Source organism: Callorhinus ursinus, unplaced genomic scaffold, assembly GCF_003265705.2.
Source record: "Callorhinus ursinus isolate GAN/ISIS: 27379988/994484 unplaced genomic scaffold, GSC_fseal_2.0 scaffold17, whole genome shotgun sequence".
Taxonomy (NCBI): domain Eukaryota; kingdom Metazoa; phylum Chordata; class Mammalia; order Carnivora; family Otariidae; genus Callorhinus; species Callorhinus ursinus.
In genome coordinates, this window is record NW_027397079.1 from 21,254,705 (window position 1) to 21,271,672 (window position 16,968).

Below are 16,968 nucleotides of genomic sequence, written 5' to 3' on the forward strand. Positions count from 1 at the left end.
CCCATTTCCACCCTTGGACTCATATAGTCTACCCATAGGAAACAGACTATAATACTGGAAACTCATTCCGGGCATATACTCTATCTTGTAGGACATCACCCTACTCTTTGAAGGTGTTTATTTCTTAGTTGATGTCATAATAGGTCATTCTATGAGTTTATGAGGCCAAAAGCTTCTGAGTGAATGCATATATGGAAAGACCAATGAATCCTGTGGACATTTGCCCATTTCTTATTTTTGTGAAACACATTTTTTTTATTTTTGGTGCAAAGAGAGATTTTGTGGGATACTGTGAGAGTGAATAAACATGAAGTAAGTCCAATGATGAGGTGCTGACAGGTATTATGGGGACGAAAGACAAATTCATATTTAAAGTAAGTGTTTATTCTATTGAGAAAAAAATATCTGCTCCTTCCATAGTGGGAGGGGGTTGAGTATATCAACCTACCACAGGTGGCAGGCTGTTTCACCAGGGATGGTGTCCTATAGGATAGGGGAAGGGAGGGGCTCAACCTCGGTCTCTGCAGACCGGGCACCCAGCAATGGTGGTACTGATTCAGACTCAGTGAGGGAAGGCCACATTGCGGAGTTCATATACAACCTCAATCCCTACCACGATGGTCACTCATACATGAGTCGGTACAGTAGGCTCTGCCGTGGTTGGGAAGGTCTTGAGTGATTGACAACAATAAAATGGATCATCCTATCCATATAATTATTGAGAATGTCGCAGTGTCACTGAATCAGCTGTCCTACAGTATTTATAAGGACAGTAACATTTTCATACTCTGGGCTCATCCTGAGACATCAGTCCATAAACATTTTCCTTAGTTCTCATTGCTAATCTCCAACTTTTTTCCTTCCAAGTTCCTGACATTTGAACAAATTGGTGGACACGTGCCTTAAACTGGCATAGATCTGTACACCTAGCCATCTGTCCTTCGAGGCATATGAAGTTCCCAGAAAAACTGCACCAAGTGCTCTCCCCTTCATCCTTTGTGGCTGGGGGCCTGGGGTGGGGGCAGGAAATAGGAAGTTACCATTTTATGGGTACAGAGTTTTAGTGTCATAGATAAAGAGTTCTAGAAATGGATAGTAGTGATGACTGTATAACAATGTGAATGTACTTAACACCACTAAACCATACACCATACCCTTAAAAATGGTTAAGATTATAAATTTTGAGTTATGTGTATTTTACCAGAATTAAAAATAAACGAAAACTTTTCAAAATTAGCACAAAGGCACTGTGGTGGGCTATGCCAGGGACCACATGTGATTCTTCAACTGCAGCTTGCCAGAGGCTATGTGCCACATCCCTATCTGCTGCTGCAGATGCCTTGAGCATATTTGGATCTGCTGGGGTCAAAGGCCACAGTGGTAGATGTGTTTTCACTACAATGCAAACCAGCTGTACAGCCTTTTCTTGCTCTAGGCCCCACTCAGAGCTGGTAGCTCAGTAATACGTTAGAGCTAGAAGTGGTCGGGGTGCAAGGTGAAGCAACACGCCTTTCACACTGGAGAAGCTATTTCAATTTCTGGGAAGTTAAAGCTATGTCCCAGACTATTGCATCTCTCTGGAAACTTCACTGAGGTGGCGGGCCCCTGAATTTTCCTAGAATCTATCACCTACCCTCTGACACATGAGTGCTTTGCTTGGGCATCTAGGGCACCTGCTACTTTCTGCTTATCAGATCTAATCAGCATGATGTTGTCAGAGCAGTGGGCGAGCATGTATTCCTGGGAGAGTGGACCAATCAAGGTCCCTCGTGGACGAGTTGTGACAGAGATGCATAGAAGCGTGCTTCTAGATGCAAATAAACTGCTTATGATAATCTCTGCTTATTGGAATGAAAAGACAAGAGCTATTTTGGAAGCACTGCATCTGGAGGGAATACTGAAGTGAATTTTGAAACCTCAAAGAATTTGACAGATAGGAACCATCGGAGCAAAGACAGAGAGATAAGCCAATATAAGATACAGAAAGTGATTGGTTGACTAATTGACACATTAAAAAAATATTTGTGGAGCACCTACTATGTGCCAATGGCTCGCTTTGCTGAGTTTGTGCAAGAGAAGGGCAGGGTGTGCTCGGGCCTGAAATGACAGAATAAGGAAATGGTACTTAATTCGGAAGGCCACTGGAAACCTCTGGAAGGCTTGTCAGTTGGAGAGGGCCATGATTGAAGTGGCTTTTTACAAGGATGAATCTGGCAGCAGAGACTACCATTCCAGCCAGGATGAAGCAGTGGGACCTGAACTAGAGTCATGACTGGAAATTCAAGGAAGGTGGAGGGACCCACTGGAGAAATGCCTGTGAGGGAGGGAATCTACATAGGTCTGGACATGGGGGCCAGCAAGAGGCATAAGCCAAAAACAGCCCCAAGCTTTCGAGCTTGAGTGATTGGGATCAACACGAGAACTCCTGAGGTCAAGAGGAGGGTCTGGTATTAGGTAATGGAATAACTGGTATCCTTAGAATGAAGTATCATGAGGGCAGGGGCTATGACTGCTTTGGGTCATATATTTTTTTTATTACGTTATGTTAATCACCATACATCACATCATTAGTTTTTGATGTAGTGTTCCATGATTCATTGTTTGAGTACAACACCCAGTGCTGCATGCAGTACGTGCCCTCCTTAATACCCGTCACCAGGCTAACCCATCCCCCCCACGCCCCTCCCCTCTAGAACCCTCAGTTTGTTTTTCTGAGCCCATAGTCTCTCATGGTTCGATGGGTCATATTTCTATCCCCAGTCCTTGGCACAAGGTGAGCACTCAAAAAGTATTTGTCACAAAATATGTTAAATGCTCGATCTCACTGAGTTGTCACACCCACCCTAAGAAGGAAGTGTAATTCTCTCCTATATTTTTTGCTATTATTTTTTTTTATTTTAAACCACTGAAGGCATATAAAAATATAGTAAATAATAAACATCCATATATAGAGAAACAAAGTAATACAGGTTTTATCATTACACCCATCTTACAACTGAGAAGCCTGAGGCCCAGAGTGGTTAGAAAACTGGCTTAAGGTCACACAGCCTATACACGCCAGAGCTGTGATAGGAAAATAGGCCTGTCCACCTCGAGAGCCCATGTTCTCAACTACACCTAGCTGTGGCATGGGTGAAACCTCTGGGTGGAGATACTCAGCAGGGGGATGGAAACGTGATACGTGAGGCAGAGAGAGAATTGAGGCCTAAAAATACTGATATGGGGATTATTCTCATCAAAGTGATGGTCAAAGGGATGGCGGTGGAAAGGCAATACACGGTCCTAAGTGGTCTGAGGACAGACTTGGACTTGAGCAATGTGCCTTCTTGGAAGGAGAACAAAATGTAAGAGACTATTTTAAAACCTTGCCTGTTCACGGAGTAAGTGCTGTTTTTATGCTGCCCTAGAGTTTCCTTTTTGGTTCCTAGAAAAAGCGCAGAGCTGCCTGCAATCCACGGAGCGCTCACTCTCTATAACTAGCATAGGGCGAGGCCAAAGAAGGCATCGATATTTTGTGTCATTGAGTGTATTAAAATCCTGAAGGGGGAGGATGCTATGTTTTTGTTTTTGTTTTTTTCCAGGCAGAACCCGCACCGCAGGTCTGCTTCTGTCACATTGGGTATCTAATACATGTCTATCTGAGACTGGACTTTTCAGAAATATGTGCCCTCCTCCACATATAACTTGGACCATGGAGGTTTGATAGTGCTGAAGGGGACGGCATTGAGTTTGTAATCATTAGCAATACTACCCCCTGAGGAAACATTTCTTTTTTTGTCTTCACTACCAAATCAGAAGTTTTAGTTGCCTCAGGAGAAATCTAAGTATTCCGGAAAAAAAGTCTTGCAAGTACTTGATAAGTATCCAAATCTCCTCAGGCCACTGAAGATCACAAGATTTTGGGAAAGTTCCCAGTTAGTATCAAGTTTTTGTTTAAAAAATTCCTATAGCAATACTATTCACAATTAGAATAGCTATGTAATAGACATTTCTTAAGATGTTCTCCAGAAGGTTGGTAATATACAATAGAGTGCTTTAGGTCTTGGCATATACCATATGTTCTTAAAGCTCTTTAAGGACGGTCTTCAACCCCCTTTAAAAATGCCAGAAACACAGAAGGTAGAAACAGGATATTATGTTGACTCTCTGTAAAGTCAGGATAGGCTAGTCTAAGTACAAAACTTAAACCCTTAAATCTCAGTGGCTTCTTGCAACAACCACCACCATTCTTTTAACTCGAAAGAATTGGCTGTGACTCTTCAGAGTTACTGCTTTCCAAGTAATGACTTGGGCAAACAGTCTCTTTCTTCCTTCATTTCAATCTAATGCTGAATAATTTTGGGTCACAGTCACATCATATATTTAGAGTGAATTTACCATCATTATTTTTTCTATAATCTTAAGATGTGATCTGCAAATATCAAGACAGGGAAGAGGGGGTGCCTGGGTGGCTCAGTCGGTTAAGTGTCTGACTCTTGATTTCGGCTCAGGTCATGATCTCAGGGTCATGGGATTGAGCCCTGCATAGGGCTCCACGCTTAGCGGGGAGTCTGCTCGAGATTCTCTCTCTCCCTTTCCCTTTGCCCTGCCCCCTACTCGTGTGTGCTCGCTCCCTCGCTCTCTAAAATAAATAAATCTTAAAAAAAAAAAAAAGCCAGAGAAAGCTGAAAGGCCTCGCTCCGGTTTTGCAGAACTTTGGCTCCAAAATGATACATGTCACTTCTCACAATCCACTGGATGGAAATAGCCACATGGCCCCAACCAACAATAACAGAGTTGAAAAGTATAGTCTCCTGTTTGCCCATGAAGAACGGGATAATTAAATATTAATGGGTACAGTCATATCTCCCATTTTTACAGGGTAAAAGCCAGTGAAAAATGAGACACTAATGATAAAATGAGGACAACCATGTTGTGCCCTAGCAAGGGAAGAAGTAGTCTGATGAATAGGCAGGTAACTAGATCTTAACCCTACTGTCTGATGTTTTGCTTGATGATGATAAGAGTTTTGCAGAAATATACTTATTTTCCATCAAGGACTCACAAATACTGGAGAAAACAGCCATTTTGCAACCCACTGTGCAAAGGCTGATGTAGTACAAATCTAGGTGTGCATCCATCTGCAAATTATGTAGTGTTTTAAGAGTAAGATCCCCCCCCTTCTCACTTCTTGGTTCTGGGGCCAGATGGAGAGATTTCTGCTTCCTGAAGACTCACAGAGGCAGCATTCACCCAACTTTCCCACGGTTTATTCTAGACACACCAAATATCAAACTTCAAGAACTAAGTCTATGATTCTGAGTCTGCCCATTATTTTCTGTATAATTAATATGGAAAATGCAGGAAGTGAATCAATCTCCTTGAGGCTTCTTTTGGCATTTCCACGTGCTCTGTTCCTGTCTTTGTTGGTGTACTTTTCATTCCCTCTGTGTTGTCTGCATCACCGTTATGGAACTTAGTAACCTCTAACTCTCCTTTCAGTCTCCCAGTATCTGCCACAGTAACTTGTGCGTGACCATCAGTTAATCATTGTCAATTTTTTTAAGTTTTTATTTTAATTCCAGGTAGTTAACATAGCGTTTTATTAGTTTCAGGTGTACAATATAGTGATTCAACACTTCCATACAACACCTGGTGCTCATCACAAGTGCACTCTTTAATCCCCATCCCCTATTTCACCCATCCCTCTACCTGCCTCCCCTCTGGTCACCATGGGTTTGTACTCTATAGTTAAGAGTCTGTTTCTTGGCTTGTCTCTTTTTGTCCCTTTCCTCATCTGTTTTGTTTCTTTAATTCCACATATGAGTGAAATCATACGGTATTTGTCTTTCTCTGACTGACTGATTCGCTTAACATAATACTCTCTAGTTCCATCCATGTCAGTGCAATTAATGTCAATGTTTCTTAAATAAAGGAGTGGCTAGTTTCTCTTTTTGCCCTACTTTGTTTTTTTTTGTGTGTGTGTTAGAAATGTCTTTAATGATGATATATATTTAAGAATGTGCTGGTTACACAGAGCAAGAAAAGAAGAACATAGAGAAAAATGAATTTCTGAATATTGGAAGCTTTCATCATCTCTTTGATCAACATTGTTAGCATTTCAATGAGGTACTCTGCATTTCCTCATGTCATTGCCCTCCAACTCTTGCTGCTTTGTTCAATCTCTTCTGCCCCAGTGAGTGGTATTCAGAGAAGCAGTGAAACTTGGGGATATGAGGTAGGGTAAGAAGAAAGTGCAGAGTGGCCAGCAAGGGTCAACACAGTGTGTGATCTAATAATCTGAATACTGATTGGGGCTGAGGGACAAGCGGGGGAGGGTTCCTCAGAGAATTGTTAGATCAAACTAAAATGTCTACTTATAGAGATTTCTTTCCCTGTTATTTTATTTATAAATTTTTATAAATATAAATTTATAAATTTATTATAAATTAACAAGCTTGTTCTATGCCAATTTACCCTGATAATTTGAACACACTTTTTGACTCATTTTAACCTAATGCGGATTTTATAGCTATGATAATGGAAGATGTATTTTTGAACTAATCTGGAAATTGTTTCTTAAAATTAGGCCATTTATATCATTCAGATTTATGTCTTTATGTACCAGTTAGTGTTGTGGGTGCTTAAAAAATATGCTAATATGAAGGTCAGTTGTATGCAAAAATTACTCACCAAGTAAACTCTTGATTTGCCCACCAGTAGAGGGATAGAGGAGCCCTGAAGTCACATAATTCCAGGATTATTATCCCATTCAGAATGCAAACCCCAAAGCAAATATAGGATTCTTAGTACTTACGGAACTTGGAGATGGAAGCTCCCTTTAAGATTATTTAGGCAGATGACTTCCATTTTACAAATGAGGGGACTGAGGCCAGTGAGTTGGGATAAGGGTGCTCCTGACTCTTCCTGGTGTTCTTTAGTAAGGTAGAAATTATACCCTGGGTCAATTTTGCCAAATGCAAACATCAGTTTATATGTTCTTGTTTTAATTGTCTCCCAGGGCGGTAGGAGGTTAAAATGCTACAAGATATGTGAAAAAGATCTCGAAATTTTAAAATAAAAGTAACACTATTGATTAAGCATTTATTTGGAAAGCTACAATGTGCTTACCATGCATTGAACAACAAGAGCCAGAAGCCAGAATCTCTTCAGTTAAAGAATTTACAATCCAATTAGAAAGAGATGAATAAAAGCTAGAAAAAATAACTGAATGGATATTATTCTAAGAACTATGTACAGTCCTGTGAAATTTTAGTTATAGTGGAAGGTTGAGCACTTAGGGTTGCAAGAAAAAAAGGTTGGGGGGTAGTGGTGGCATTTCTTCTCTGGCTTTTCCCCGATAGCTTAATATTAACAATAGCAGTAGCTACTCTTAATATCATAATAGAAAATTGTTATCTTATAATGGATGTTTTGTATCTTTACCTTCTAGTTCAGTTAGAGCTAAGTGAAGATGGCAAATGCACACCCAACACGGTGCCAAGGGAAGGCATCTCTTGCAACAGCTAAGTGGCAGGTTGATGTGAGATTCCTGAATTAACAGAACACCTCCTAAGGATCTAACACTGTTGCTCTTATTGCCACCCTTATCCCAAATGCTCTACCAGCTGCTCACGTCCTCAAACATACAGACATAGCCCACCAGGCCGTCCCGGATCGGGAGTGCAAGTGGCAGCCTTTTTCCTGCCCCACCCTGAAGTCCTATCGATCCTGGGACGTTCGGGAAGGAAGCCCATCAGTGCGCGGTGCGGAGCTGCGCGTACTCCCCAGCAATCGTCCAAGAGGCCACACCCAACACAAGTCCCCCATTGTGTCTTGGGGAACAGTAGCCTCACAGTATTATGCTGGCTGCCCCTCTTAAAGAGCAGCCAGCGGCTCTTGGCGACCCCAGCCAGCAGTGGGCTTGGCGGCCGCACGCAGGACAGGTGGCAGGAGCGCAGAGGCGCGCGCGCTCTACGGCCGCGCCGGCGCCCCGGGCCCGCACGCCGGCCTCGCGCGGGCGCCGCCGCACCTGGAGGCGGAGCCAAGCCCTGTGGCCCGCCCGCTCCCGGGCGCGAAGCCCCCTCCCCGCGCCCCTCCCGCCGCGCTGCAGACGCGCGCAGGTGCGTGAGGCCGCGCCCGCCCAGGACCTTGCAGAAGTGGGCCCGCCATGGAGCACATCCGCACGCCCAAGGTTGGTGGCACGGGCGCGGGCGGAAGAGGGAGAGCCGGAACTGGAGGAGGGATGCTGAGCGGGCGGGAGGCCCGGCTTCCCTGCGGGGCGCTGGCCGAGCCGGCACGGCGAGCGAGGGAGGAGGAGGCAGCGCTCGAGCATCTCCGGGTTCGCTGTGAGGCTGGTCTTTCTCTCGCTGTCTCACAGGCCTAACTGTGGCTGTTGCTGGATCTAACCTCTTGTCCTTGAGAGTGCGCATTGGACAGGGGTGGACGGGAGGGAACCCCAATCGTCCGTTGAGTAATAGAGCTGCTGATAAGCTGATAAACGCTCCCATCTAGTCTGGCACTAGGTTGCGGGTGCTGCCCCCCCCCCCAATTTTCTCTTGGCTGCTCTGAGCAGTTGAAAGAGAAACAAGCATTCCTGATGACAGGTGCAAGGGAAGGAGTTACGTGCAGGTGGATTAAAGGCACTCCGGAAGCTTGTTGAATCTAAGGGTTTCAGACCCACAGGGCTCACCCTTCAGCTACTCCATCCTCGGGCTATCAGCTGCAGTGCACCTTACACGGAGCAGATGATCAATATTCGCTGTGGGGTGAATGTTATTATCAGTCCTTCCATCTTCTTGTCTTTTCCACCAGTTTTCGTTCATTGAGGAGAAGGGCGCAGCTTACAGATTCACCACTGGTGTGTTTGAAAACAGCAGCAGGTTTTGCCACTTAACAAAAGCGCCTGGTCCCTGGTCATTCCAGATAAATTACACTGGAATTGTTGACGGCTGCACGAAACTTCCCCACTCATAGTTGCACTAGTAATGTAATTTAGAGTGAAAACGATGATCAACATTCCTGTCTGATAAAAACCCTAAACTAGTGATAAGAATATATTTCAAGCCAGTTGGCTATCTCGCCTTATTACCACCACAGCTCCTTGTGTTTCCAGGATGATCTCACGTTCAAAATCTAGGCCCTTGATAGAGTTCAGTCAAAGCTGGGTCTGTGTGGTTAGAATTTAGGCGGCCCCAGGGATCCCACTCATTTCATGCAAGGGAGGAGGGGGTGGGCATCGCTTTGTTATAAGTCCAGTAAAAAGAATTCATTCCTAAATTCTAGAATGGTTCCTAAGTACGTCTTTGTAGAAGCCGCTTTACAATGATCTCAGGTCGGTGGAAGAATAAATCTTTTAGTTTGCTAGATAGTGTCAGTTCCAATAGTAAATTTAAATTGTATTGATTTTGCACTATAGAATTAAATTGTTGCTTTACTATTGAGAAATTGTAAACATAGAAGAGAGCACCATAAACCACAAGGTAGGTGGCTCAGAGCTTTCAGGATTTAAGTGCTGCTAAATAATTTATTCCCGAATGACAAATTTAACTCATGGACTCCCCCTCGTCCTTGCCAAGGGCATTTTTTCTTTGTCATGATGAAGGGGGCCCTTTATAAAAATGATATCTGATGTGAATGTCAATAGCAATAGTGATAGGGTGACATGGCACCATAGAATATGAATTTGGGGAGTAAAGACCTTTTCTAATCTGTGTTCAAACTCTGTACAAAGCCACGTGTGTAAACCTGAGCAGCAAACAATATTCTACTTATTCTTATAATTGGTTTCCATGAACATCCTCTAAGCAGAAATCCTCTTCTATCAGGAAATGGAAAAAAATGGGGGAAAATGGAGAATCATCTGAAATGTCATTGGATTGAGGGTCATTAACATTTAGGATAACGCAGGTGGAAAAAATTAAATATAGAGATTGGGTGGAGCAGATTCATTTATTCATCCATTTCATCTCACAAGCCTTTGAGAACCTTTCATGTGTGAGGCTCTGTTAGGTCCTGGGAGCATGAAGCATCAAGGAACTCTTTGTCTGGAAGGGGAGACAGTTGTAAGTCTGGACAGAGATATATACAAGAGACTGGATGAGAATGAGCTCAACCATTAAGGGTGAGCGAAGTTTTCTTAAAGAAGAGTGGAGTCTTAACATGTAAGGAGTCACGGAGGACCAGGAGCACTTGAAATAGCTGTCATGCAGTTGTGTCCATATGATGTAAGATGACAACCTCAAAGAAGCTGAAACCTTAGGAGTGATAAAGATGGAAATGATGAAATGATTGCTTGAGGCTAAACAACATCTCTTTTCATTTTGCATTTTTAAGTGCAAAACTGATTTTCACAGTATAAATGAACAATAGAACGTGGCTACTTACAGAGTATGTGTTGCAAAGTATATCATTAGTAATGGTTATATTCATCTTTATTATTTGCTTCCAGTATGTTCTGGGGAGCTGGATATGTAGTTTGCCTTAGATTTCATGATTCATGTCTTGGGCTATAAGGAGGGATATAAGGATGTTCGCAAGTTTTGTTTTTCTGATCTGTGGGTTTGCAGTGATATTTACTATGTAGATAGCAGGCTTTTATTTTAAGAATAATTCACTGGAAAAGAAGTGCACACATGTATGTGTATATAATATACAGTTGCTTTGCTACTACAATGAAAGTCATTCATTTCCTCTTCATAAGCTGCATGATATCTATCACAGCCTCTGTGTTCTTCTTCAGTCTCTGGAGTGCAGTTTAAGGAGACAGATGCACATGAATAATCTGGAATACTTTGCACATATTTCTTTCTGTGTGTGTGTGCATGTTTAACTGAAGCCTTTAACAGAGCATATGTTAAGCAGGGTGTTTCTCTCCCAGAATGGTTCCTTTATAGAAAAAAAAATGTTCTAAGGACAAGCTAGTTTGCAGTTGGGTCAAAGTGAGGACACCAAGCATTACCTGCACTCATCACAGTGAACTTTTGGGTTTTTACTTCACTGTCTGGAATTTTTTTTTTTTTAACCAGTCTGAAAACTTGCTAGTAAGAAAATACCCTGCAAGAAGCTTAGGGATAATTTGGGTTCAGTTATATGAAAAGGCTGCAGGACTCCTGGACATAGCTTGAAGTGTTTTGTAGGATTTGGTTTTCTACTGGACTGAAGCTAGTGTGTCTAAGATCCTGGCTAAATAATCTCTACTTTTTATGCTTTGATCTTTCCGGGAAACTTTTTTTTTCTCCCACATCAGTAAATTTTAGTTGTAAAATAAAATATGTGAAGACCTCCCAAACTGCAAAACTGATCTTGAAGATGTCTTCTCTTTCCACCTCTTCCTCCTGGTCTGAGCCATTACTGGAATAGCCTACTCACTGGTAACTGTCCTCTGCTCTTCTCTACCCCCTTCTGCACAGAGGGAGCCTGGGGATGCTTTGATAGCACAATTTGGTCATGTTACTTGCTCGCTGAAATTCTTGGGTGGCTTCCCTTTTTTTGGTCTCTTTTTAAAGATTTGTTTATTTATTTTAGAGAGTGTGAGTGCGGGGTGCAGGACAGAGGGAGAGGAAGAGAGCATTTCAGTCAGACTCCATGCTGAGTGCGGAGCCTGACAGAGGGCTCTATCTCACAGCCCTGAGATCATGACTTGAGCCGAAATCAGGAGTCAGACGCTTAACCGACTGATCCACCCTGGGTGGCTTCCCTTTGTACCCAGTGTATAAAATGAGGATGCTCAGAGTGTCCCATAAGGCCCTGTGTAGACTGACCCCTCCTCACTTCCCCAGCCTCATTCTGTGACAATCATTTCTTATTCACTACCCTCTGGTCACAACTAGCCTTTGTGTGTTTCTCAAATGTGAGGTCTTTTCTGCCTCAGGACGTCTGCACTGCTGTTCCATCTAGGGGATACTCTTATTCTTACTCTCCCCCTGGCTAAAACTCATCTCTCTAGTTAACAGACTAGATAGAATTTCCTCAGAGTGGTTATTGCCCAATTCCTCCTGAGTCAGGTTTGCCTGTTATATTGTATCACCAAACGCAATATTTCACCTTATGCTCCTTGTTCCAAGTTTTAGATTTATTTGAGTGTTTAATGTTTGGCTCCCCTGCTAGCCTAGGAGCCCTGTAAAGGTGAGGATCATGTCTTGTTTACCCCCAACACAGTTCCTGGCACCGATTAAGCATCAGTAAATAAATTAATAATTGAATAATAGTAGTTCTTGGTTTCAGTTCTTCAGTTTTTACTATTTGCTTTAGTGATCCAGGCCTTGTGTGTTGTACCCGTGACTAGGGACAGTATTGTAAATCCTCTAATAGATCTAGTGTCGAGTACTTGTAGATGTCAGTATATTATGTCACATATATATATAATGATGTGTATTTTGTGATTATATGTAGTTTTAATGAGATAGAATCCAAATAACATTAAATTTACCATTTCAGTCATTTTATACAATTCATGTTTTTTAGTGCATTTACAGTGTTGTGCAACCATCACCAGTCTCGAATTCAGAGCATTTCATCACCCCCCAAAAGAAACCCAGTGCCAGTTAGTAGTCAGTCCTCATTCCCCAAAGCCAACCACTAATCTACTTTTGGTCTCTATTAGATTTGCCTACTCTGGACATTTCATATCATAATCTAAGATATGGCCTCTTGTGACTTCTTTCATTTAGCATAATTTTTTCCTAGGTTCATCCAAGTCGTAGCATGTAATGACACTTCATTCCCTTTTATGCGGGGTAATATTGTACTATGTGGATATACCACATGCTGTTTATTCATTCACCGATTGATGGGCATTTGGGTTGCTCCCACTTTTTGATCATTATGAATAGTGCTGCTATGAACACTCCTATACTTGTTTGTGTGTGTGTGAAAATAAGTTTTTTTTTTTTTTTGAGTATGGTTGACTCACAAATGTTACCTTAGTTTTAGGTGTAAAATTTAGTGATTTGACAAATTTATACATTATGCTATGGTCACCACAGGTGTAGCTACCACCTGGACTATTACATGGCTATTACACATCACTGACTGTATTCCTTATGCTCTTTTATTGCCAAGATTTACTCATTCCATAACTGGAGCCCTGTATCTCCCTCTCCACTCATTTTGCCCAATCCCCCAGCCCCTGAAAATAAGTTTTTAATTCTCTTAGGTGTATCCCTAGAAGTGGAATTACTGGGTCATATAATAATTCAGTGCTACTTTTTGGGGAAATTATGGTTACATCTCACGTTTGATATTACTAAAACTTTCCTCTTCATGTGATTCCAACAATATAGAATGACTTGTATAGTATACAGAACCTAGATACTTTGGAAACAATTGTTTAGATGGTCTGAATAGATAGATTTACATCAGAAGGGAATATGGAATTTAATTGTTGAACATTTAAACAGTTTCTTAGAAAACCAACCCAGTGAGCATGAAGTTATATTTCTATCATTCCAAATTCAATTCTAATTTGTGACAATGGCCCTTTTTACATAGTCATAGTGTGCTTTTTCCTCTCATACTGAACTTTTTACCCACTGTTATTTTGTATATATATTTTATGTTCAGAATTCACTCACCTATTTATTGTTTTATTTTTTTTAAAGATTTTATTTATTTGAGAGAGAGAGAGAGAGAGAGAAAGCATGAGAGGGGAGAGTGTCAGAGGGAGAAGCTGACTCCCTGCCAAGCCGGGCGCCCGATGCGGGCGGGACTCGATCCCGGGACTCCAGGATCATGACCTGAACCGAAGGTGGTCGCTTAACCAACTGAGCCACCCAGGCGCCCCTATTTATTGTTTTAATGAGTGTATATTATTCATGTAAGTAGTTTGTGTAACCTGTCTCTACTATTAGGGATTTGGATTTTGAGCCCCTGTGAAAATCCCTGGTACAGTTTTCTTAATATATATTGCCCAGACTAGAAAGCCTTAGAGTAGGAACAATCTTAAGAGGTTATTCCATGATATCTTTCAGTATTTGAAAGATTCTCATATGGCCCAGTGTTTAGGCAAATTCTTTATAGTCTTAGCAGAAACAAAGGATAGAGATGGCAGAGGAGAAAGTCCTTGCTGATATAGAGGAGTTGTTTCCCACAATTATATCTGTTTGTATAAAAGACATTTAGTTTATCTTTTAAAAGAATAGAGGCATCTAGGGTGCCTGGGTGGCTCAGATGGTTGAGCGTCTGCCTTCGGCTCAGGTCATGATCCCAGGGTCCTGGGATCGAGTCCCGCATCGGGCTCCCTGCTCCTTGGGAGCCTGCTTCTCTCTCTCTCTCTCCCTCTGTCTCTCGTGAATAAATAAATTAAATATTAAAAAAAAAAAAAAAAAATAAAAGAATAGAGGCATCTAACAGTTGACTCTTGGCAGTGAAGATATGGAGGTATTTCAGGCATCTGAGAAGAGAATGGACTAGAATCATGGTTTTTTTTTTTTAATTGAAGTATAGTTGACATACAGGATTATCAGTTTCAGGTGTACAACAGTGATTCAACATTTACATAATTATGAAACGATCACCATGATAAGTCTAGTCACCATCTGTCACCCTACACGGTTATTACAATATTATTGACTGTTCCCTCTGCTGTACTTTACATCCTGTGACTTATTTATTTTATAACTGGAAGTTTGTACTTCTTAATCTCCTTCACTTACTTTGCCCATCCACCACTCCTCCCATCTGGCAACCACTCATTTGTCCTCTGTACTTATGAGTATGTTTGAGTATGTTTCTACTTTGTTTTATGTTTGATTTTTTAGATTCCACATATAAGTGAAATCATACGGTGTTTGTCTTTCTCTGTCTGACTTCACTGAGCATAATATCATACCTCTAGGTCCATCCATGTAGTTGCAAGTGGCAAGACTTCATTCTTTTTTATGATGGGGTGATTTTCCATTTCATAAATATGCCAAATATTCTTTATCCATTCATCTATTGAGGGCTCTCGGGTTGCTTCCATATCTTGGTCATTGTAAATAATGCTGCAAAATGCTCCTATCTTTTTGAATTAGCATTTTTGTTTCCTTTTGGTAAATACCCAGAAGTGGAATTGCTGGATCATATGGTAATTCTGTTTTAATTTTTTGAGATCCTCCATACTATTTTCCATAGTGGCTGCACCAATTTTCATTCCCCCAACAGTGCATGAGGGTTTCCTTTTCTCTGCATCCTTGCCAACATTTGTTATTTCTTATCTTTTTAATACTGTCTATTCTGACAGGTGTGGGGTGATATCTCATTGTGGTGGTGATTTTCCTTTCCCTGATGATTAGCGATGTAGAGCATCTTTTCATGTGTCTGTTGGCCATCTGTATGTCTTTTTGGAACATGTCTGTTCAGGTCCTCTGCCCATTTTTTAAACGGATTGTTGTGGGGTTTTTTAGAGTCAGGTTGCATGAGTTCTTTATATATTTTGTATATTAGTCCCTTATCAGATGTATCATTAGCAAATATCTTCTTTAGTAGGTTGTCTTTTTGTTTTGTTGATGGTTTCCTTTGTTGTGAAAAAAGCTTTTTAGTGTGATGTCCTATTTATTTTTGTTTTTGTTGCCCTTATCTGTGAAGATAGATCCAAAAACATATTGCTAAGGCTGGTGTCATTGAGATTACTGCCTATGTTATGTTTTATGAGCTTTATGTTTTCATGCCTAATATATAGGTCTTTAATCCATATTGAGTTTAGTATATGATGTAAGAAAGTGGTCCAGTTTCATTCTTTTGCATGTAGTTGTCCAGTTTCCTCAGCACCATTTATTGAAGAGACTGTCTTTCCTCCATTGTGTATTCCTGCCTCTTTTGTTTTAGATTAATTGACCATATAAATGTGGGTTTATTTCTGGGCTCTGTTCTGTTCCATTGATCTATGTGTCTGTTTTAGTGCCAGTACCATAATGTTTTGATTACTATAGGTATGTAGTATAGTTTGAAATCTGGGAGTTTGATACTTCCAGTTTTGTTCTTTCTCAAGATTGCTTTGGCTATTTGGGGTCTTTTGTGGTTTCATACAAATTTTAGATTTATTTATTCTGGTTCTGTGAAATATGCCATTAGTATTTTGATAGGGATTGCATTGAATCCATAGATTGCTTTAGGTAGTATGGACATCTTAACAATATTGATTCTTCCAATCCATGAGCACAGTATATCTTTTTATTTATTTGTGCTGTCTTCAGTTTTTTCATCCATGTCTTCTAGTTTTCAGAATACAAGTCTTTAACCTCCTTAGTTACATTTATTTCTAGGTATTTCATTCTTTTTGATGGAATTGTAAATGGGATTGTTTTCTTAATTTATGTTTCTGGTATTTTGTTATTGGTGTATAGATTTATTAGCAACAGATTTCTGGGTATTAATTTTGTCTTCTGCAACTTTACTGAATTTGTTTATTCTAATAGTTTTTTTGTGGCGTTTTTAGAGTTTTCTATACCATTTTGTGGGCAAATAGTGACAGTTTTACTTCTTCCTTACCAACTTGGATGCCTCATTTCTTTTGCTTGTGTGATTACTGGGGCTAGGATTTTCAGTACTATGTTGAATAAAAGTTGTGAGAGTGAGCATCTTTGTCTTTTTCCTGATCTTAGAAGAAAAGCTTTCAACTTTTCACTGTAGAGTATGATAGTGGGTTTGTCATATATGGTGTTTATTATGCTGGGGTATGTTCCCTCTATACTCACTTTGTTGAGAGTTTTTATCATTTTGTTAATGTAGTGTACACATTGATTGATTTACACATATTGAACCATCCTTTCAAAATCCCACTTGATTGTGCTATATGATCCTTTTAATGTATTGTTGAATTTAGTTTGGTAATATTTTGTTGAGGATTTTGTGTTCGTGTTCATCAGGGATATTGGCCTGTAATTTTATTTTATTTGTAGTGTTTTTAGTTTTGATATCAGGGTAATGCTGGCCTCATAGAATGAATTTGGAAGTTTTCTTCCTCTTCTATTTTTTGGGGAATAGTTTGAGAAAGGCAGATATTAACTC

At 40.8% G+C, this 16,968-nt stretch overlaps 1 protein-coding gene across 2 annotated transcripts in view; it reads left to right on the plus strand.

The window, feature by feature from the left end:
* Nucleotides 1-207: 207 nt before the first annotated feature.
* Nucleotides 208-16,968, plus strand: part of MTMR7 (myotubularin related protein 7) — a 113,564-nt gene continuing 96,803 nt past the window's right edge. The window contains exon 1 of one of the 2 annotated variants that reach the window (XM_073902361.1): nucleotides 208-374. In XM_073902361.1, coding sequence (XP_073758462.1) covers nucleotides 345-374 — 30 coding nt within the window. In that variant the 5' untranslated portion in view covers nucleotides 208-344. Of the gene's footprint in view, nucleotides 375-7,818; nucleotides 8,174-16,968 lie in introns of those variants that run through there. The other variant, XM_073902362.1, reaches the window with a different exon arrangement.